The sequence below is a fragment of the Lycium barbarum genome, chromosome 10, assembly GCF_019175385.1.
Source record: "Lycium barbarum isolate Lr01 chromosome 10, ASM1917538v2, whole genome shotgun sequence".
Classification (NCBI taxonomy): Eukaryota; Viridiplantae; Streptophyta; class Magnoliopsida; order Solanales; family Solanaceae; genus Lycium; species Lycium barbarum.
The window spans coordinates 86,289,893-86,306,851 of NC_083346.1; the positions used below are offsets into that span (position 1 = coordinate 86,289,893).

Here is a 16,959-nt window from a genome sequence, read left to right on the forward strand (position 1 = left end):
CATAGGCATATTCTCTTGTCTAACATTGTCATTATCATTATCATCATAGAAATATTCTCACTAGAGTAGTCATAGTACTTATCATTTGGTAACGAAATCAGGATCAAAGATTTCCTTTGGAATCAACCTCAAAGTAAGTCAAGCGGAACTATAAGGAAAATCCGGGAGCAACGAGCCCACCTCGGGCCGAGTGAGGTAGCGTATACGTTTTGCATATGTTACATGTCATGGCGTTACTTGTGAGGGTTTTAGGGTAGTCGGGTCCCATCTATGCAAGTTCTAGGGGTTTAGGAGGTCTTTTCAACATTTCGCACACTTTATAGTTCAATTCTACTGAAGGAAAAAGGAGAAACTTTAGGTGCGGATTCCGGGGAATAGAGTTGTCCCCAAGGCTCGTACCCAACTTATTACGTCTAAGACATGCCATAGAAAGAAGGGTGAAGCCTTACATACCTCTTGCCGCTCCTTATGCTATCCCGAATTCAAGTCGCAAATCCGTCAAAATCTACAATTTGGTCACATTTACCAAATGTCAATTTAAGCATTTATAATTGAAATCTTAAGATAATACTTGGCTAACGAAATTCCGGCAGCATTTCCCCTGTAAATACTCCATCCCACCAAGTTCAACTTGGCCAATTTCAATCAACGACAATCCCGGGAATTCAACCCGGCCAAATTATCAACAACAATGCCAACAACCATACTAACAATTTCCATATTCAATCAAGGTTACATTATAACAACTCGATCAATTTACTGCCTCTTTCGAAACCTTCCAACTCCAATAATAACAACCTAATAATTCATATCTCAACAACATCATACTAACCACATTATCTTTCATGCATGCAAGAACTTTACATTCAATTTACATAACTTCTAAAACAAGTCTCCACCTACTACAACTTCACAAGATTAATATGCATTCATTAACAACATAGCATCCACCACACCACAACAACCAAAACATTAAATAAAATTGACTCATTTTCTTCCATATTACACTACAACCACACGGCCAACATCAACCATACACACTACAACCTCTCCAAATTTATTCAAAATCCATTATCAACATAGTATCCACAACAATAACAACCAAACACTAGATAAATTATTTAAAACATAATTTCCACACACACATACATATACTACACCTCACGGTCACAACATGATTTCCTCTTCCATGAGTTTCATCCACTTTTAACATGCTACAACACACAAAATCATCCATAACATATAAGAAAGGATTGAACCTTACCTTTTTCTTCAATTCTTCACTTAGCTAAAAATTCCAACTTGCATGAATATGGATTCTTCTTGTTCCAAAGTCTACTCCACCTTGCTAGGAACCCTTGAATTGGTAGGGAGTGATTTTTAAAGAAATTTTTGGAAATTTTCTTGGAAATTTTTACTATGGCCGAATGGCCCTTGAAGTTATCTCCTCCTCTTCTTTTCTCCACCACTCTTGAAGTGTCTAGAAGATTATGGGGATTTTTAGAAGACTTTGTCTTCTTTTAATCCCTTAAGTTTTTAATTCCACATGGGCTTGGCCCATTAAGGAAAGTGGACGGCCAAAGAGGCCCAACACCAAGCCCATTTTTTTTTGAGTTCTAGAATTCATGAAAAAAAAAAAAATTCCAAATTCCAAATTTGCCCTTCGTCTTCCTCCAAATTTCTACGAGTCATATTGCGAACTTCCTTTTATGCCCTTGACCTTTCTCAATATTTCCACTTTTAAATTCTTTATAAGCAACTCATATGCTTAGCAAAATAAAAGTAAGACCTTGCTTGTCATCTCCCCGCAATTACCTTGAATTATCCGATTGTTCAAAAGTGCGGGATATAACATTTCTCATTCATCAAAACTTTACATATGGCTTTATGCCAATAAATTCACCTTTTTTAATGAAGATAAACACTAACTGTGTAACCTAATCTATCCATCTTGTATTCCAGATTTTCTCAACGTAAACCACGTTAGCATGAGTCAAAAATCATTAATGCACAGTCAATTAATCTTCCCCCTTTTGGTATCATTAAAAAGTTAATCTCAGAGTGATTAGACAATTTTCAATGTTAAACCCATGGCCACTGGGGCTATCACATGTGTACAAAATTATAACAATCACCTATTTTAGTCAAAACCTTTGAGTCACATAGATGAGGCATGTATATAGACTATATACAATGATTAGTCAAAATATCCTTTTATTAGTATTAACAAGTACAATTCTAGTCCCTTGATTTCAATTACATACATCCAATCATTTTGACGTAACTGGGAGCTTAGATGCTACAAATATTACTAGTGCACATTCTAGGAGGTCCTAACTAAAGGGTGTGGAAAGGATTTGGCTACAAAGGTAGTGTCAATGGCTGAGTAAGAGCTCATCTTGCTTAATTAATGCCCCTCAGAATACCTTCTGGCATTTGCAGCTCAATATTTAGATCATGCTCCATACCCTACACAGGAAGATCCGCCATTTTCTTCAGATAGTTCTTCTTTGTTTTATCCTTCATTATTTATCCACGAAGCCTTAAGTCTTCATCACTCTTTTTTACCATTAAACTGACAATGTCTTTCTGAACCAATCTCGTAATCTTAACCAGTTCTTTTTCTTGAAGAGTCATTGCTTTACTCATTATTTGCGTACTCGACCCTGTTTCAGAGATTTTAAAACATTCTCTCTTTCTATGTGCTCCAACTAATTTCCTTCTTTCTTTCACCTACTCTGTAGTTATATTCATGTATATAATCGAAAGAGGTGGTTTAGGGAAAGAAAACTAGAGACTATACATTAAGATTGAGAGGTTTTGTGAGTGTGTAGGAAAATGGTTACTCCGAGAATGTATACATTTTAAGATGTCACGACCCAACCCCGTGGGCCGCGACCAGTGCCCGAGCTGGGCACCTATACGTACCCGATACCCCAAATTAGCATATTAACAGAATAATAATATAATAATAATATTAGTGGTCGCTACAGAATTTAGCAGAAAAACAGACTTGGCACACATAGGCCGATAAGGCCATCACAGAACAGAATATCCCAAACATATGTACAGAACCCACACAGATGTATCCACAGACCTCTACAGAACATATCATAATCATAAGACGGGACAGGGCCCCGTCATACCCTGAACAAAGTACATATCCAGATAGCAGTGACAGGCTGTACCAAAAGATGGGCTCTGTAGAAGAGAGCGCCCCAAATAGCAGAAATAGGATCCTAAACGTGTGGATCAGCGAACCTGTCGTCAGTACCTGCGCGGCATGAAAACGCAGCCCCCGAAGAAAGGGGGTCAGTACGAAATATATACTGAATATGTAAAGCGGAATCACAGAAGTCAAATCATAATGGTTACAGAAAATGAGTACAGAATCCAGAGTGTCAAATGCACATTTCCAAAACAGACAGAATGCGTACAGAAACATATGTCATATCATATCATATCCGGTCCCTGACACGGGACTCGGCAGACAGAATGTGGCCACCCTCCCGACGCTGGTGCCACTATACAGAGGAATCAGAAAAAGGGGCGTGGCCCCGTATCATAAAATGTCATATCAGAATGGCCATAACAGATCAGATCAGAATAGGCGGACATGGCACATCATACTCCACAGACCCATGTACGCGTATACCTGCCCCCTCACATCGGGGCGCGGCGAACAATGCAGATAATTACGCTTGACAACATATCCTGGCCCGGGCTCAGTGTGGGAAACATTGGGACATCCACGAATGGAGTAGTGAGAGACTAATGCAATTTAAAAATATAATAAATGTTTTCAAAGACTCGATGAAGCGTATCAAAGACAAACAAATCCAATGGGGTCGGACGGAATCATAATAAATGTATTTCGGATATCATAATAAATTACAGAAGTATAACTTTCCCGAAGTCATTCCGAGTGTCAAAATAATTTATAATATTTAACAGAATATTTAAAATAATATTCGTTAAGCGATTAGTAGGGTAATTAAAACATTTCTTTCAAAAATCGCTTAAAAAGGAAGCTTTAACACATTAGGGGCAAAACCGTAAATAGCGGGCCCGCCTTGGGACAAACAAGGCGGCGGGCTCAAATTGTGCCCTCTAAGCATATAGTATCACCTAAAAAGGTTATACAAACATTCTATGACTTTCTGAATAATTTAGAGCAAAATTGCATAATTTCAGAAAAAGCGTATCAAAATGGTTCAATTCTACTGAAGGAAAAACTGAAATTTTGTCTTGCGGATTCCGAGGGCCAAGAGGTCCTTCGAAGCCCGGATCCGACCCTAACACACTAGGGGCATGCCAAGGGAAGAATTGGGGTTGCTTTACATACCTTTCGCGCTCCTTAAGCCTTTCCAAACTCACTTCCCGTTTCGTCGAAAAACTGCAATTGGTCAAGTTTACCAATTGTGAATTATTAATGCCATTATTTCAACTTTAAGCATATTTGGCTACCGAAATTTCGGCAGCACTTCCCCTATACATATGACACCCCGAGAATTCAACTCGGCTATAAATCATCAACAACAACCCAAACGACAACAACAATATCAACAATGAACATTAAAAACACAAATATCCTTCAACTAGTCATTTTTCTCACAAGTTGACATAATCTTCAATTCAACCCAACTTTCAACTAAGATCAATAATTTCATATTCAACAACCATCATGATCATCACCATATAGTTCTAGAAACATTTCATATCGTTTTCCTTAAGATATACACTCGATATACATGATATACAATCTTCCGCCAAAATCATAACTTATGCAAAACATCAAATCTTTGGCATACAACTTCATAACAAATTTCCAACTTCCAAATTCATCAACCATAATCATAATTCACATCTTAACAACTTCATTTCCATAATATCACTAAATTATTCTAAAGTGACATAATCATCTATATTCCAACTTCAACCAAAATTCATTCAACTTTCATTCCCAATATAATTTCCATCATAACCACAACTAGAATGCAACATAAAATTCAACTCATATATGTATACAACATATATACACCCATGGCTACATATATATATACATACCCACTTTGCAAACTTCCTTATTTCCATAATTTCTACTCATTTCCACATACCACAACATAAACAAACCTTCATAACATAAGAAAAAGGAATTGATTCTTACCTTTTTCTACAAACTTCTTCACTTGAACAAGTTGTCAACTTGAAGAAATAAGTGCTCCTTCTTCCAAAACAATTACACCAAGTTGTAGAGGACACTTAATTTAGTAGGAATTCAACAAGAAAATAATTTTAGAGGCAAGATTTTGAGGGGTGATTTTTCTATGGCCAAACCCGAAATGCCCTCTTTTTGTTCTTGTTTTTCTCTTGTTTTTCCTCCTATTCTTTCTCTTGAAAGTTCTATGGAATTTGGATGATTAAGTGGTCTTTTATTCATTGACCACATGACTTAATTCCATGGGCTTGGATCCTTTTTATGGACCATGGCCGAATGGCTCCTCACTTGGGCCTGAATTTTTTTTTCATTTTTTTGGGCCAACTCGGTTGGTCCCGAGTTGGGCCTATCCCACTGACCTTTCGACCTTAAAACGTTCATATCTCCTTGTACCGACGTCACCTGGGAACCCACGACCTATGGATGGAAAGCTAATTCAATTATCTACAACTTCTATTTCAAGGTATTTTCGAAATTCCAAACTTACAATACAGTTTTTGCCCCCCAAAGTCAGGTCACCCGAAAACGTTTTCTTAAAAATATTCGTTTGGAGGGTTTCCACTTTGATTTGGTCCAAAGGTACTTCATGAGTTGTGTTTAACTTTACATATGTGATTCATATGACTTTTCAGATGTTCCAAAAAAAATCTCGGTATGTGGGCCCCACCCCAGCAGATGCTCCGAGGTTCAAAAATACGGGATATAACATAAGACTTCTGATTTAGTTTCAAGGTGAAGTCTTGATGTGAGTGAGGTGATTTGTGGCTGGTTTAAATAGCCGTGATAATGGAACTACTGTGGTGCGAACGGTCACTTGAAAAGTCTTCTAGGGAAAGGCTAATAATTTGACTGTGATAGGTTTTCAAGAAGGTCATCATGACCAATTTTTCACTTCTCAACATACACTTAATGGATGCCATAGTTGTCTCTGATAATGACAATAGATTCTAATTGATTGTAAGAGACAGAATGTAAACCTAACATGTAAATGGCTAACCATATGCAACTTTTAATATTAATGTCAGTTCTATGATAGTCATTATGTTCGACTTTAAGGAGATCATGAACCTATTATCAAATAGGATGTACAACTAAATGTACAAGACTGAGTAAAATATTTTAATTGCCTTTAAGCCCACACAGTTTGAAACATCCTTTCTAACCAATTTTAATGAACAATGTGCATCTTTAATCATTCTCAATACCAATAATAATTATTCCTCTTAACCCTTTTTAGTCACTACTTCAATATAATCAACAAAGAAACTTTTGAGTATATTATTATTGTTTGTGATACCACATAAATGTTGTAGTCCTCTAATGTCCTTTTTTGTTGATGTTCCAATGAGGATTTGATCACTTTAGCACTTTATTTGATCAGGTTGAACTACTTGTTCCAGTTGATTGTCCTCGTTCTATTTGATGGAACAAGTTCTTCGACTTTTCTCATGGTCACCCGAGTACCTCCCATTTTGAGCATGTTCTTCTCTTTCAAGATGTTGCTCTCCTCTCTTCTCTTATTCCTACCACTTATCTCTGCTCTTTCATCATCCTCTAGTGAATCTCATCTTTCTTCAAAGTTCTGTTATTTTTTACCTTCACATTTAGCCCTGGGTGATTCCTTGACTTTATCCTTCCCTTCTATCATAAGTGTGAGCATAATTTCTAATTTATTCCTGTTGTAAGATCTTAAACAAGACTTTGCGTTTATCGTTTTTTTGCTTTCCTTCTGTCACTCTTTCCATCAAAGATGATCAGAGGTTGGTCTTCCGACCCTTACCTGGCTTGGGTCCCTTTCTTTTGCCTTTCTTTGATGGATGTCTTTTCTTTCTATTTGTCTCCCTCGTATTCTTTTCCACATCTTCCAGCATTTTCTCTTTTAGAATATTTTCAGCATCTATGGTCAACTTTAGAGCTTCAGCTTGGAAGGCTACATTGGTTGAGCCAAGTTGAGCAACCTGTTCCTTCTGTGAGTAATTTTCCCTATTCGTTTTATTTTTGCTCTTCTTTATACTCCTGAACCTCTTTGTTATCCTGATAATGATCCCAAGTAACTCGGCTCTTTTATTTCTCATGTTTCGACACTCCTCACTTAACTTTATTACCAGTGTCATGAGCTTGTATCTAGGAGTATCATCAAGCCTTCTAAGATCAAGATTACCTTCCCAGATATCTTTCTTAATGCCAGAGTTTGAATCTTCAAAGGATATGAGAGCCTTATAATTTTCTTCCGCCAATTCTTTCTTGGACCTTGATCTCAACGTTGCTGTCATGTGCTACTTTCCTTTTGCTCTCCATGGTGAAAAATTCTCATTCTTGGAGTTTGATTTTTTGTAGACTGAACACCCTTTGTGTTGATCATTATTAGCAAGGACTTCTACTTTTGATTCCTCTATGTCGCTGCCTGATTCGTTAGATATGGCCCTTAGTTTTGATCGGTCTTCTTTTGCCTCCTATAGTAGCAAGTACTTATATAGATCCACCATCAGCATGGTACTTATTTCACAGGCTTCTTTTATGGCCAGGACTTTTAGATCCCAATAAGAAGAAAGGATCCTTAGGATTTTTTGTGACTAAATCTTTGTTTCAACAGGTCTTGCCAAGTGCTATGAGATTCCTGACAATATTGACAAGTATATCAAACATATCTCTCATTGATTCCCTCCTTTTCATGCCAAATAGTTCATATCTTCTTTTAAGCGTGGTCAATTTGATCTTCTTGTCTTTAGTCATACCCTCGTGTATTGGCGCTAGCAGATCCCAGATTTCTTTGGCACTCGAGTATCCTGAGGCTCTATAGAACTGATCTTTTCCTATGCTGCAATGTAGAATGTTTATTACACTGTTGTTTAGCTCGATTATTACAACATCTTGATCCGTGAATGTCTCCTTAGTCATGTGTCCTCTAATTTCATCATGCATTATGGAACCAGTGGTCCATTCGTAATAATTAACCACAACCAGTAGTCTAGAACCTTTAGATAGGTCTGCATTTGATTCTTCCATATGACATAGTGCTCGCCATTAAATAGAGAAGGCTTTGAGATTCATTCCCTTATGTTTTGTCCTATAGGTTGTGCATCCATTCGAATCTTCTCTCAAGGTGTTAACCTCTGTAGAGAATCCAACTCTGATACTACTTGTTAGGTTGCATGAGCTACTTCCTATCCTTGCGTAACCAATTTTTGCCTAAGGATAGAAAGTGTCACTGTACCTGTTCCATGCTAGCGTCTTTACGGAATAATAAATTGCAGGTAAGTAAAGGACACACGATATTTACGTGGAAACCACCAGATCAAAAGGTGAAAAAAACCACGACCTACATACCTGTAGGATTTCCCCAACTTAACTACAACAATGAGCTAATTGGAAGTTACAATTACAACATCTGTAATCTAACTCCTATCTCAGCCTTGCTACCCAAACTCTGACTAGCAAGCTATCATCAAGTAGTAAACTCTTACATGAAGTTACAATAGTTTGTATATACGTTTATTCTTCTTAATAAGCGGATAAAGATACAATTCAATAGAACAAACCAAATACACAAATCTAGATTACAGAACTGGGAAACATTATTCAGTAAAACAACTCAATCAATCCTTCTCTGTGTAATAGGGACGCAACCCTGGATTCTTGAATATTTAAGATATATCTCTTGATTGCTCAATATTCTGAATTCTCTCTTTGAGGTGCACAAACTTCCTCTTGGAAAGACCTGGATATATATAGCCATTGATGCTCCGTAGGTCGGTGGATACAAAACCCTATCCTAGTCAGTCAATGACATGTAATACAATTTGTGTAGTATTTGGATTCTTTCCTTGTTGAGTCCACTAATAATACGTGTAGAAGGCTTACTAATGCCTACAAATATGGAAAGGAATATTTCATACTTGACTGCCAAGTTCTTTCTATAATTCTATAAATTCTAGTTATTGCAGGACTTGCCCTGGAACATGTTCCCGAACCTGTTTCATCCACCTGATTCATCTGCCCCTGAATCGCTAGACTATCTCAGATAGAATATGTTCATGTATCTATTCCACCAATCTGTAACGACCCGTTTCGTCGTTACTGTGAATTTTGAGAAAACCCGCAGCTTTGACTCTTTAAAAATGTCTTCGTTTCAATCATACTTCTGGAAATCACTAACTTGATCGAACCCATCATGTGCGTTGCGTGAGAGTATTGAATTTGGGGCCACCAAGCCCAGTAAGACTGCCACAGTGACTGGCATGCAACTACAACATTAGCGTTGTAGCGGTGTGCTTACCGCCAAAGCGCTGAAACTGAATGGCCAAGATACCGCCACAGCGTTTGATATGCTGCCCTAGCAGTGCGGCCGAGGTGGTTCTGAGACCTCTACAACGCTTATGCTAAGTGATTTTCCCTATTGAAGCGCTCATTTCGGGATTTGACCCCATTTTCTCAAAACCCAAAAGTTCAGCCGCCCCTTAAGCCTTTTTGGGAGCTCAAATTCAAATCTTCTTGGGAATGGTAATCTTCCTAACTTCTTTTAATCCTTCTTCACACTGCTAATTGTTTCTAAGGCCTTCACCTAGAAAGCTAATAAAAAGGGGTATCATCAATTCCTAGACCTAGAAGGATAAATGGTTATCAAGGTCTTAATATGGATTACATTGGCTCAATCTCTCATTTTCATCACCCTATAATGGCTACTAACTTAGATTCTCTTATATTTCTCAATTTGTAAATGGGTTCCTTCATTGAATCGTGAAATTGGGTTTCTAAAAGATAGAGTTAAAAATGGTGACTTTACCTAGCTAGTAGCTTAAGTGGTTGACTTTAATCATGAATGGAGGTTAATAAATCACCTAGCTTTATTATGATGGGAAAAGAGTTCTTTTGTAATGGAGGCCTAGAGAATCTAGAAATATTTAAATTCCAAACTTTCGTTATCAATCCGAATCTCTAATAAATGCTCTAATGCTGATTCCTAATTTTGGGTCTCATGACTGTCTCAAGTTCTTTCGTGCAGATTATGATGAACAAATTGAAGATCTACGGATGCACTTGGCCTCGAGGTAGGCTACGACTTCCTTTTCGGTAGACTCCGGTTAGATGTACATATTCGTGTATTAGATGGTGCAGGGATGCATGTATAGGATTATGGAGTTGGTATGGATTCTTAGGATCGTGTTGTTGTGCAATTTGTGTGTTTGGGCTTGTGTCCTGTAGACTTCTTAGGTTCATGTTTTGGTTTTTCCTTGCGTATTGGGGGACTTTATGTAATTTGGAAAATTAGTTGATTGGTACTTAGTCTACTATGACCCTTTAATGAGGATTCTTGTATGACGCGCATAATTTGTCCTATGCGGTTAAATAATGTATCTTATTTGGTATTGAAATGGGTAAAATGTTCCAAAGATCGTGAATTGATTCTAGTCCAGAGGTTTAGTAGTTATCTTATAAGAATGTGTAATCTTCATACATTGATGTTGTTAGGTAGCGAAGAAATGAGGTGATAGGGTTATGTGAATTGTCTGTATTCGTTTTTGGAGACTATTGTTATATCTTGTTCATGATATTGTGGTATTTTACTTGTTGATGTTTGATATGAGAATAGTGCCCTATACGGCTTGCGCAACCTTTTCATGATATTGTTGGCGTACCCATTCTTGGTAGTTGTAATATTGATCTGATAATTGATGTTGACTCATACATTGCATGCATTCTCATCCTTCATGATATACAGTAGATACATTGATTATACTTGAGGAAACACTGTGATGAGTTGGGCTCAGTTGGATGAGAGTGACATGAGGTCCAATATCCGATGGTTGTTCTGGAATTGTGGTTGTGTGGTAGCGGTATCTAGGTTGTCGCTGGTCCGTGAGGTACATGGAGTCCGCGGATCCCCCATGGGTTGTGCTGATGAAAATCCTCAATGGGCAAAGATTCAGAGTCTCATTACCATTGGGCAAAGATTCAGAACGGGTTGTACTTGGACTTCTCGAGTTTGCCATGGGTTGTGCTACCGAGATGTCGATACTTCCGTCCGGAGTACATATGTACACAACATTGCATTGCATTGCATAGACATTTAATACATTATGGTATTGCATTGCAGTTGACTTCTGTTGTGATGTACTTGTGTTATATAGATTCGGATTGAGTATATTAAGTCTTGATATAGTTGGGCTTAGTTACGCTAACCTTAAGACATGATCTTAGATTACCTTTATTGACTGTTCGTTGGTCTGGTTGTATTTGTTGGTTTCATAAAAATTAGGTAAATAATGAATATCAGAATGACGAGATGACTTCGATACAGAGATTGAACAAAGTAATGACATTTAACTCATGATACTTGTGTGAAATTATTTTGTGTATATTAGATGAGATAGAAGAGCGTATAATGTAAGTTGGGCAATCGGATCACTGAGAAAGAGTTAATGATATTAAGAATCTTGTTGTCATGACGAGCGGTAGGTAATGTTCGTGTTGACTTAGTTTTACTTACTATGCTTGTTTGTGAACTCTTTTTACTGATTTGCTCTTCTAACCATTGTCAGCCTACGATGCTTACCAGTACTAGTGTGGTACTGAGACTACTCTTGCTACATCCCTTTTGGGGCGCAGAGTGTTGCAGGCTATTGATTGTTGAAATGTTCAGAAGATGCGCGGTGCCTATCTCGAAGGCCCCCATCCACTTCATTTCGGGGTGGAGGTTGGGTCTTAGAGTTATTATTGTATTCCGGATTCACATTGGTCGCTCTTGTACTAGTCTAGGCTAGGTCATGGGAATAGAATGAGTCATTGTATTTATTTAATTGTTGTAATCGCTTCCGCTATTTGGTCTAATATATTGATTTAATTTCCACTATTATTTATTCATTTATTCAAGAAAATGAATTTTGTTCTGTACGTGGATTTTTTTTTTATTTTGATTGAGGCTTTGCCTACTGAGGTGGGGATGGTAGGTGCCCGTTTGATCCTAAATTAGGTCGTGACAAGTTGGTATCAAAGCCTAGGTTATCGATCTCACATGTACAAGAGAAATTTCTAGTAGAGTCTCGTGGAATAGTACGTAGACGTCCGTGCCCATCCATGGGAGGCTATAGGAAATTTAGGAAAGTTCCCCTCTTTCTTTCTAATCATGCTACTTCGGTCAAATTGGTATCTAGGTGTGTCCAATTGGTATCTAGATGATTCCAATTGGTATCTAAGCGCACAATTATTTCGTATTACGACCCAGTTGGTGTGGTAAATGTTCGATTTAATTCTTAGTTGCGAAAGTGGTTCGGGCATAGTATGATGCCACTGTCCAGGGAATGCGCCACAGCGGTCAGTCAGCCGCTGTGGAATTACTATTGCGGCAGATTCCCCACCGGTGTACTCTATTCCCTATTGATTGCTCCTGCGACATCCATACAGCCAAAGTAGGACCGTCATAAAGGTCTGGGAGACACCAGAAGCGGCATGCCAGAATTAGAGACCTGCAATTTCCCCTACTTTTCTTTACGCTCTCCTGTTCTAGATTCAGCCAAAAACAAAACAAACTGCAAAAGTCTATGAACAACAGTCATATAAAACAAAACCCGACAAGGGCAGAAAACCATCCAAAAACTTATTACAACCCAAATTATCCAAAGACCAAAAGATATTGTCCAAGATAGAGGACCAAATTACAAATCCAAACACAAGAAAACCAACAGAAATTGTTTTAAACATCCAAGCCAAAACAAGGCAAACCGAAATAGAATTTTCTTAAAATAAAAAGACCTACAAGGTAAACCAAAGCTTAAACAAGGGGAAGAAGGGAAAGGGGGGGGGGGGGGGTCTCTAGGCTGCCAGCCTGCTGGTCATACATTGTCATCCGAACTGCCACTAAAATCACCAAATCCACCTTGGCCACCATCGCCCTAAGCCACACTCTCGAAGGAATATTGCTCTGAGTCATCATAGTCCTCCACCGGGATAGGCTCACTAGGGTGCATACTACCCCACACTCACTTCATACCCCTCCAAGCCCTAATATGAAGTTTGTCGCGTGACTTATTCTTTATTTTCTCTCTGTCAAAGTCCATGCGAAGCTTACTGTGATTTTTGGCCAGTGTGGTATATGCAATCTGTAGGGTGGTGAGTGACTCACCCATCTTCTTCTGAGTCTCAAAATACCCCTTAATCTCCTCCCGAGTGAGGTAACTAGTAGCAACTCCTGATGAACCGGACTTGTCAGAAGGCATGGACATCGTCCAGAACATAGCGATCATCTCATCGAAGTGCGAGTCCATGAGCTTAAAAGGACCCTGGATATAAGAGGCCTCAGTCCCAGCCCCATCTCCAGCCTCAGTGTCAGCCCTGGCTCTACTTTCTCCCTCACCTGCATTGTCCACCTTCCTCTTCTTGTAACTGATGATCGCGGTTCCTCGATCCTTCACTCGTAGTGGGTGAAACGGAGCATCAGAAGGGCCCAGTTATCATCACTCTCCTTAGGAACCTTAGCCCCCCAGCATAAGGAAGTAATCAAAGATGGGAACATCAAGCTCCCTCCACCAACCCCCAGGAGCTCCTTCCATTCCTGAATAATCTGCGATCCCACATTTACAGGTATGCCAGCTAGTACACAAGCAACAATAAGACCATAGGCAAAGGCCACATCATGGGTGTTTGAAGATGGACGGATCTGACGGGAGATAATGTTTAACCACCTCTTCACCTCGGCAGTAATATAGTTGTATATTGCCCGCCTACCATGAGCCCAAATAGTTTTCTCTATATCATCCTCGTGCACCAGTTGAGAGGCCAACCACATGAAATATTTCTCGACCGCTTTAACCGCTAAGGGCTCCTCCGGGTGATCATCTAGCCTTTAAATTCGGTTAATATCCCTCGACCCCACCTTCACCGGGGTACCTCTTGTTATGATCTCCGTCTCGGGAGAACCCCATTCAACTGTGGGCAGCACAGCATAAAACTCCCTCACCCATGATTCATTGCAGTCACCCGGATCCCTAACCAAGCGAGTCCACTTTGTCCTTATCAACCCATTCTAGAAATTCGGAGCACACGTTTCCACATTGGACATGTCAAATCCCCACTCCAATATCAAAGGAATAGACTTCTGGCTCAGGTGTAAGAGTTTTCTTTGATGGGTGGGAAGTTTTTCATACGCGGGCACCTCCTTGTCTTGTGCACCTCTTCTTGATTTTTTGAGCCATCTTGCCTGTAAAAGTATTAGAAATGTGTTAAATTCATGTCTTATCAATTTTGTATCATTCAAGTAAGAACAACTTAAAAACTAGATCGAAATCCTTTCCTGTCGCAAAATAGTTTACCTGCAAAATCTACAAGTGTCAATGGAGCGGTCTGCAGACCGCTGTAGCGGTTCCGCCCTAACAGTCCTCTGACCGCCACAACGGTCCTATATAGAATTCTTAAGGATTGTCGCAGCGGTAGACCAAGCGCCACAGTGACAGTGCTGCAGCGGTCAACCAACCGCTATAGCGGTATCATCGTCCCAAGAAGACCAACGAACTTTCCAAATTTTCAACACCAAATTTTGATTCACAAACTTATTTTTGAACTTGGATCAAGCAGGAAACTAGTATGCATGAAGTTCTAACCCTATTGAAGAGCTATTCTAACAATCAACCAACCCGAATATAGAGAAAATCCCAAAATATTCTTCAAGGAATTTCCTTTACTGTGTTCATGTTTTATGGCCTAAATCAGTGCTATAACTACTCTACACTTGATGAGAAGGTTATTCTATCGATTAACTAGTTCCGATTCCTCATAATTTTTCATCCTAGTGGTTCATCAACCGAAGCCCAAAAACACCAACTTTATTCGACTAAATCCGGTCCTTCTAAGCTTATTTACTGGAAGTTCCTACTCTATTATTTAACTATGGGATAAGGGGAATGAATTATTACCTTTGTTTCGAAGATTTGAGAAAGTTGATGGAAGTTGAGAATTTTGCCTTGAACCTTACTTTTTCTTTTTGTCGGTGGGAGCAATTGTGAATGGAGAGCGTTATTTTGTGTTGAGTGGGAAGGTTAAGGATGTGGAGAGAGTTTTTCATATATGTGAGTAGTGGGAAGTGAAGGGGAAGAGGCTACTTCCACTTTATATATTTCTGTCCCTGCAATTGTCATCGTAGCGACAACTTTACCACTGCTGCGACAGCGCTATAGCGGTCCGCTATGCCGCTGTAGCGGCACCTTTACAATTTGTTATTACATGAAGACTACACTTTCTACTTATAAGATTATTGCAAAACCTTCGGACTAGAATCGATTCACGATATTTGTACATTTTATCCATTTCAATACCAACTAAGATTCACTATTTAACAGCATAGGACAAATTATGTGCATCATACGGGAACTGCTCATCAAAGGAACATAGTAGACTAAGTACCGAACAACTAATCTTCCAAGTTACATAAAGTCCACCAATACACAAGGAAAAACCAACACATAATCATAAGAAGTCTACAGGCCACAAGTCCGTACACACAAATCGCACAACAGTACAATCCTAAGAATCTATCCCAACTCCAAAATCCCATACATGCATCCCCATTCCATCTAATACACGAATATGTAAATCTAATCGGAGTCTATCGAAAAGGAAGTTGTATCCTACTCTAGGCCGAGCAGGTGCCACGAACATCTATAGATCATCAATTTGTTCATCACGTCGTAATCCTCACGAACGAACTTGAGACAATCATGAGACCCGAAAATAGGAATCACCATTAGAGCATTTATAAGAGATTCAGATTGATAACGAAAATTGGGAATTTGAATATTTCTAGATTCTCTATGCCTCTATTACTAAAGAACTATTTTCCCATCATAATAAAGCTAGGTGATTTATTAACCTCCATTCATGATTAAAGTCAACCACTTAAGCTACTACCTAGTTAAATCACCATTTTTAACTCTATCTTTTGAAACCCATTTTCAAGATTCAAGGAAGGAACCCATTTACAAATTCAGAATAAGATGAGAATCTAAGTTAGTAACCATTCTAGGGTGATGAACATGAGAGATTGAGTCAATATAATCTATATTAAGACCATGCTAACCATTTATCTTTCTAGGTTTATTAGCTTTCTAGGTGAAGGCCTTAGAAACAATTAGCTATGTGAAGAAGGGATTAGAAGAAGTTAGGAAGATTACCATTTCTAAGATGATTTGAATTTGAGCTCCCAAATAGGCTTGAGGGGCGGCAGAACTTTATGGTTTTGAGAAAATGGGGTCAAATCCCGAAATGAACTCTTAAATAGGGAAAATCACTAAATGTAACCGGTCTAAGAACCGCCTCGACAGCACCACTAGGGCGGCATAGCAAATGTTGTGGTGGGTTTTCTTGAAATTCACAGTAACGATGAAACGGGTCGTTACATTAGATACAATTGAACAATTGTTCGTCCTCGAACGGTAAGGGAGCGAACAGGCATGGACAGTTAACATATTCCATAAACAAGACCATAAATCGCATGTCCATACTTGCATATCTAGAACTTAACGAGAAGAAAAGGAGTGAATAATGTAGCCGTGGAACTTTTCGTGACTTGGCGTAATCAAACATAACTCAATAGATAATCAACTGGTTTTACACTAGATCATTTCGGTTTAGCGTAGCCAACACCATACTCGTGATTTAAAACCGACTCTTACAAACGGAACACTAACTATGAACAGTTAGGAGTCACTGGATTACATATGTTTCCAAAAAGAACATAACAAGAAGAACTCAAG

At 38.8% G+C, this 16,959-nt stretch overlaps 1 protein-coding gene across 1 annotated transcript; it reads right to left on the minus strand.

The window, feature by feature from the left end:
• Positions 1-7,494: 7,494 nt before the first annotated feature.
• On the minus strand, positions 7,495-8,224 carry LOC132613087 (uncharacterized). The gene is made up of 2 exons (XM_060327141.1): positions 7,841-8,224; positions 7,495-7,671 (listed from the first exon to the last, which is right to left on the minus strand). The coding sequence occupies exons 1-2, from the start codon at positions 8,222-8,224 to the stop codon at positions 7,495-7,497; spliced, it is 561 nt and encodes a 186-aa protein (XP_060183124.1).
• Between the last annotated feature and the right edge of the window lie 8,735 nt (positions 8,225-16,959).

Bases quoted from the DNA above. Each gene is read 5' to 3' on its own strand.
- LOC132613087 (XM_060327141.1), bottom strand. From the start codon at position 8,224: ATGGAAGAATCAAATGCAGACCTATCTAAAGGTTCTAGACTACTGGTT. The intron at 7,672-7,840 runs GTCAGGAATCTC...TTGCTACTATAG, and splicing joins TTGATATACTTGTCAATATT to GAGGCAAAAGAAGACCGATC.